The 7,375-nt window shown below is 38.9% G+C and overlaps 1 protein-coding gene across 1 annotated transcript; it reads right to left on the bottom strand.

Annotated features, from left to right (window-relative positions):
• Nucleotides 1-553: 553 nt before the first annotated feature.
• On the bottom strand, nt 554-6,911 carry LOC139451021 (acid-sensing ion channel 4-A-like). Its single transcript, XM_071232836.1, has 8 exons — nt 6,757-6,911; nt 5,651-6,200; nt 5,095-5,193; nt 4,302-4,482; nt 2,088-2,147; nt 1,676-1,838; nt 1,226-1,317; nt 554-705 (listed from the first exon to the last, which is right to left on the bottom strand). Exons 1-8 carry the CDS (start codon nt 6,909-6,911, stop codon nt 554-556), a joined length of 1,452 nt encoding a protein of 483 aa, XP_071088937.1.
• Between the last annotated feature and the right edge of the window lie 464 nt (nt 6,912-7,375).

Raw genomic sequence — 7,375 nt, 5'->3', positions numbered from 1 at the left:
CAAGCATAGTCGCCCGTTACGGCAAGGATGGGTTGCTGAAGACCTATTCTACCCTGGGTCTTTACCGGTTTGATGTGATATAATATAATAATGGCAGAGTAATTTACATGTTCGTTGACCAATGGTTCCTCACAGTTGTCGTGCTTGAACAAATGTTAATACTCAATGATACAATTCGGCCCAAATCTTTATTGTTGTCAACAAATTGAATGAGTGTCTTTCCCCTGTGGCCTTAAATTTAGTTTTAATAAGCGACATATGTAACCCATGCTTGCCGTAAAAGACGACTATGCTTGTCGTAAAAGGCGACTAACGGGATCGGGTGGTCAGGCTCGCTGACTTGGTTGATATGTATGTCATCGACCCCAAATGCGCGCAAAAGAAGAGCAACAAACAATTTAATCTTAAGAAAAATCTGTTCAAGCAGAGTCCATTGTATATTTCGACCATATCATGATCAGAATCATGTGATTTTGCTAATTTTCACAAGAAGGAGAAAAAAATATAGATTTTAACTACTAATGATATATCATATTCTCGACATCAGTCTGTGTCAGTTCTTGGTGGGTTTGATGCGCTTAAGTTCTCCACCGGTCTTAATTCTTTTGAAGATGAACAAGCAGAGTATGAGAAAGAACTCTCCGAGTTCTGTGAGAGTCAGGATGCTGGCTCCGAGACAGATGCCCATCTGACCTCCCAGATTACCTGCCAAAAGAACCAACTCTTCCTTTACACATGACTAAAGTGTGGAATTAATGAAATTAAATGTTTGATATAAAATATACTTGATATGACTCAATCAGTATCAAAATCAACATCAGGCTCAATATGTATTGCTCTGGTGACTGCACAAGGACGGGTGGTCCAATGGTCCAGCGGTCACAATACATTTTGGAGATGGCCATCCCCTAGCCATCTTTTGGTCGTGAGTTCAAGCAGTTTATATTATGATCCTCGTGTACTCCAACTTACAATTGCACATAACATGTACAGCATAGTACCAATTCTATTACTACCAGTTACTTAATATACTTTAATAATTGACGCGTATAATGGGCGTATATGTATTACACATATTTCAACAAGTACATAATTATATGTGTATCTGAACAGGAGATTTCAAAATTGCAAACAAAATGTAACAAAATGGCAAAGAAAACATTAAAACAATTTTACTTTGCGAATGCCAATAGCTCTAACTTTCTATGCCTGGGTGATCACGTACCTGTCATGGTTTCTGTCGTATACTGGGGGACTTGTTCAGTTACCTGGAGCATGAGGTCTTCATAGTAGATTCTGATTTCCAAATAGTTGTCTCTGAAGTTGGAAAATGGGCACTAGTGACGCGTCGTCGGTAATTAAAACCTAATGATTGAATGAACACGACATTTATAACCATGATCGTATCACAAGAACAATATTTGTAGTAATGCAAGGCATGCATCATAGCTAGAAATACATTCTCGAGATGAGAATATGCATTGCACGAATTATACTAACTCATCAACATGAACTTATTTAATCTTTATTTCGCTATTTGTTTTTACAGTTCAAAATGTATACACATTTCTCAATTTTGTTATAAATCTCCTTTAGAACTAATTTAAGTCTGAGAAAGATAGTTACTGATAGTTACATATATTTACTCAGATAAGGATGACGTCGTTATACAAACCTCATGAAGGCTTCGTCCACGGGGACACCGAGGTCAATTATGTACTGTATTGAGACGTTGGATGGATATTTAGAAGATGACACCTTTGTCTCGTATGTATCAAAGGTACATGGGATTCGACAACCACATTCAGTATGTACATCTGGGTTTTGCGAGATGGAACCTTCAAGGAAAAGGAACCACACCTTTACTGTTTAAGCCTAACAGTCTTTACATTAGACATAGACATAGACATAGAAGCTTTAAAACCATAAATGTTAACAGAAAAGAAACTGGTGATAAGAAACATTTATTAAAATGTTCATGGGAGCATGGAACTTTACTGAGGCAGTGAGAACCAGCAACAGGAATCAGAATTAATGTAGTAATTGAAACTAACGCCGTTAGATGTCGATGTCAATAGGGTTCTTACCAAATGTTGGCTCATAACAAGTGTTAGCTTCAATAATAGAGCATATCTTTCCCATCGTTCCTGAAAACAGCATTAAAGGGTCACTTCTTTTAATGATACTCTACACATTTTCACACATATAATGTACATACATTTACACACATATAAAAGGTCAACGCCAGAAAATAATCAGTCGATTATCTGCCGAAACAGATTCCATGGGGAGTAAAAAGTAAACTGTTGTAAGAATGGAGAATGGATCACTGAAAATCAGTGATGACACCAGGTCTTCGCAAAAAGGGATTACAATTAAAACAGATTCACCTCAATGTCATGTAAAAAGTACATCTTAATACACGGCATTTTGGATGACTTCTAAAATGTAAAACACAGATATTATGTGGTGACTCTCAGTTGAAACAACGGCAGGTAATATTTGATGACATTTTACGACGGTAACAGGCATCAATAAGCAGATAAACCTACTTTGTTTGAAATTTGTGGACGTCTAACTGAAGAAGATTCGATGCATACTACTTTAACCTGGAACCGAGAGCTAATCTACAGGGAGACTACCTCAATTTTTAAAACACAGTAGGTTTTCCCCTTAAATGTAATAACCCCTGGGAACACCTTTTTAAATTCACAAAAGGGGTGACAAATGTATCACATATTAGCCCAAATTAATTCAAAATGAGATACTTATATTCCTATACTTAAAAAATGGTCAAATAAAAGATAGATGTTTTAATTTCATCCCATCTTGTTTTTCATTGCATGGACTCAACCCAAGTCGTTTCTTGGAAATGGAAATGAACATGGCATTTCCTTTTGTGGGGTTATAGAAATAGTAATTTATAACTCTGAACTAAATTATTCAAAACACGGTTGGTAACTCCTTGTAAAGTTCTAAATGGATTCCTCTCCAATCCGAAATTACACGCGGCTGATCCTGACTTTCTCGTTACCACGCCAAAGGAGCCTGGGGAGCCAACCTGAAATATTGTTTGAATAAAGCCGTTTTTGAGTCCAACATGTATCTGAAGACGAGCCCTGTCCTAGAAGTTCGTGCATGTTTTGCTTAACTGTACGTGTTCTGAATGTTTGATAAGTTGTAGTGTCCAAGTGCCCATGTTGTGTACCAGTGAGTGTCGGGAGATTTGTTTGTTGGATGCATTCAATGAAGGAGCAGGACAGGCATTGTACTAATTGGATATAGTTTTGGTTTCGTGTGGTTTGAATCATGTAAATTAAAGAGGTGTTTTTTCGACACAGATCGTATTGCAGGAGAGGTCAACTTGACGTCAACTTCCCGCCTTCCAAATCCTTACATCCAACTGGATGTTCTACTGATTTCTTCTTTCTAAATAAAATTTCAACCAAAGAAACCGAAATAGGCTCACCGTGACTCGCTGCGTCCAAGCACAATTTATTTTTTACGAAGCATCACCTCGAAGACATTGTTCGCATCAATTAAATTTGTGGCTCTTTATCATGTTGAATTGACGATGATGGCGATGATTTCTTAATAATATGTTGTCACGTATAACGTTTTGTTGATTTTACACGAACATGTACCTAAAAGTTTTATGACAGTTACCATTTGTATGCAAACGAGATGCCTTTGTCTTATTAATCAAACCAGTCAGAGATAAGGTCCAGGGCGTTACAATCGTCGCCAAACCATTCCAAAATATTACAATATCAAATGTTACCACATTAGAAGGGTTATGGGCAGCCATTTTTATATTTATTGAGATGAGGCCTATCAATGTATTAATACACATTGTTTTTATGTCAAAAGGCTTAATTTAGAGATTCAATATTCGTTTTTACCTCACTTATAACCAAATCAAGCATTAATCATTCTTCATGTCAGAATAAATAACACACAGCCTCCAGGACCCGTGAAGATCCGGGGTAGAACAGGTCTTCAGCAACCCATGCTTGTCGTAAAAGGCGACTATGCTTGTCGAAAGAGGCGACCATGCTTGTCGTAAGAGCCAGTATTAAGTATTCCATTCATCGCCTGTTGATAGCACGTACTATGATCAGAGTAAAAAGCCCGATTATTGTCGAAAACGTCGTTTGCTTCAGTTTGAATGAAAGATGTTTATCAAGAATCTGAATAAACACATGAACTCGGTCAACATGTGTGTCATGATATTGCAACATGACATTGGAAGGATAATGCAAATAATGGTGAAATATGATTCATCGCCCGTTAGCGCTCACCATCATACGAAGGCTTGACACACCCGCACTTGTTAAAGGTAATCCTTGTAAAGCATTCCTGGAGACAGGTTTCATACGTGTAGATGTCGTGATATTCCAGAGTGTTATTGAACGTCGGAGACAAAGTGTCCACACATGTCCTATTCTCGAAGGATGTATAGGGTGCAGGTAGGTATTTGAACTGTTCAAAAGAAAAGGAATGCCAATAATAAAAAAATAATAACCAGAACAATGTCACTCATGTTATGCATTTGTTGCTAACGTGATGTCTTGTAATCTTCTATCCTGTTCATTGTAGTGAACGTTACCCATTTCGTTATTTTTCACTCTCATTCAATTTGGAAATCACTGGCATTTACGAAAGAAATTAGTTGTCTTTACTTTAAGGGTCAAATGTCAATAAGATTGGTTTCGTCGTAGCGCCAAGAGTCGTCATATTTGACGTGCAAAGTGGTACATGGTGATGAGATGTTCAGATGTCCAAGAAGCTTTGAGCTGCACGTTCTTTTCACGAATGGTTTTCGTCAATGAAATGCATCTTGGCCAAACGGTCTTATACAGAAATATATTTAACTCACTGAGAAGTTCTACTATGACCAACAATTCCAGGCGTAGTTTATGTAAATGTTGCAACTTGGGTGCCGTCTTGCATTTAGTACAAAATGTAAATGCATATAACTACAAACAGTAATGAACTCAATAGAAATGTACATTCAGTCAGTACACGTTGACAATCAAATCGAATCAGAGTGATGCACCAGTTACGGGAATACTAACACTTTGTATTACTAACCGTAGATCTTTTCACGGCTGCGTACGTAGATGTACCCGGAGCTGCCAAAAACGAAGATGTCGCAACGTCTGGGTGGATGCGGGGGTCGTGCAGGATCACCTAGGCACACATGAAAAAAATAAACGCCAAACCTATATCACAAAAAGCAACAATCTCAAAAGAACATGAATGTGAGCACTTAACGCCAGGCCCCAAAAGAGCCGTGTCAGAATAGGTCTTCAGCAACCCATGCATGCCGTAAGAGACGACTGACGGGATTGGGTGGTCAGGCTCACTGCCTTGGTTGATGCATCTCATCGCATCCCAATTGCGTGGATCGGTGATCATGATATCAACCACTGGATCGTCTGGTCCAGATGTGATTACATACAGACCGCCTTCATATGGCAGCAATAATGCCGAGTGCAGAGTTAACCAACCGACTCACAAACAAACTTAATGACACGATGACATTATTTTCAGGCGAATAGTTTACTTCCCACATGCACATATCTTTGACAGACATCCCCACGAAATAACGGAGGACCCTCTGTGCTTCATACGATCGTGTACATACCCTCAGTCCAGCTGCCATCTGTGAACCAAGCACATATTTATCATGATGTATATTTGCAAATATGATGAGGTTATTATCGACACCTGTGATTCTCACTCTAGCAACATCAGAAGCATTCCAGTTGAATGTTGTGCAGTGACCCATGTTGGTCACAACTGGTTTGAAAGCTGCCAAACACATGACACTTTTCATAATGCATAACAAAATCATTTCGCTTGGTTTCATGTATATCCTTTTCCACCAATCCTGACTCTGCCCTTCTGAAAAAGTAGAACCGTATCCCGGGTCACTCCAATTGATTGCACCATTAAAACTCCCAAGCAAGCTGACCCCATTGAAATAGTTCTCCAAGTAGGGATCAGTTTCTTTGACCGCAGTCAGGTTGAAAGGACTCAGGTTGCAGAAGGTGATGGCTGGAAAGGGAAGCTCTTGTCGGACTTCCACCTTCGTGTTGGTGATCACTGGGTATCTGTAGTAGTTCATCAGCTCTTGTGTTATGTTATAGGACATGTAGGCAGACATCAGCAATACTGCAAAGGTCCACCAGATACTGCCAAAGGAAATGAGGGACTGAGGGTGAGTTGGGAGTGAATTGAAATCTTGACCTAGTATAGCATTATTCCAGCAACGTGTCTACGGAGGGACAAACAGAATTGACTTGATACATCTACTCATATCGATCGAGGAAAGAGCTTGCAAATAAATTGAACTTGATGTGCAACCTACTTCTGGTACATTCACCTTGATTACCTTTAATCGACCCTTAATTACTATATCCATATTACCCACATGAGCCACATTTCAAGATTGTATGTTGAATAAATGTTTACGTATGTAGCCATGCTCGTGTTTATAAAATCATAATATGCTGAATCTGAAGAACAAAGAATATGAAAACGGTACCAGGCCGTAACATATGCGCACGTAGATACTGCCATAGCAAATACATATCTGTCAGATTAAAAAAGAAAAAGCTAAACAACGGAGGTTGCATGTCTTCCTGCCTATTTTGATCGATCACACGTCCCACATCACATTCTGGTAAAACATAGGCAAACAAACACTTGTTTAATCCTGATTTTTTTCATAGCGACCAAGTGGCTTACCATCGTAGCCTAATATTCCTTCTTGACACAAGCTTATTTACTCCATGGAATCCCGTACTCTGTGCAAAATTATCCCACAAGCTCCTAATGTTTTCATCCTTGTTCCCGGATGATAAAGTTGGTTTGGATTCATCACTGGATACTACATGTGCCATTGCTGCCATGTCATTCGAAATCTAACTGGAATTACCAAATAACTGTTCCACATGCAAGGGTCTTGTACACTTGGGCAGAGAAGAATATCACTCTCACACTGTCAGCCTTTGTGTAGCTGACTGCCTACAGCATTATACGACTGTAAACGAAGGAATAATATCACACATTTTTTCCATGTATAGGTGACGCATGTAGAGTGTCTCTATTTCTGATCCTTATCACTGTATAATCAACTCAGTCGTTTATCTTTTTGAGCCGATGCGCATACTATCACCTCTGTTAAACATTCAGTCAATACCACACTAATGGGACGGAGACCCGTGAGTTGTCTGAATGTTTTTGTCTGTGTATTTTGCTTTTCATTCATGCCATGCATTGACGCGAATATTGACAAAATCACAATGATGACAAACCTATCAGGACTACTTACACCGGCATTGTCACGTTAGCTTTTGTGCTCGCT

The sequence above is a fragment of the Haliotis cracherodii genome, unplaced genomic scaffold (assembly GCF_022045235.1).
Source record: "Haliotis cracherodii isolate W230 unplaced genomic scaffold, xgHalCrac1.p SCAF_8, whole genome shotgun sequence".
Classification (NCBI taxonomy): domain Eukaryota; kingdom Metazoa; phylum Mollusca; class Gastropoda; order Lepetellida; family Haliotidae; genus Haliotis; species Haliotis cracherodii.
Note: the sequence above shows the minus strand (reverse complement) of the source record. Positions and strands in the feature narration are given on the sequence as shown.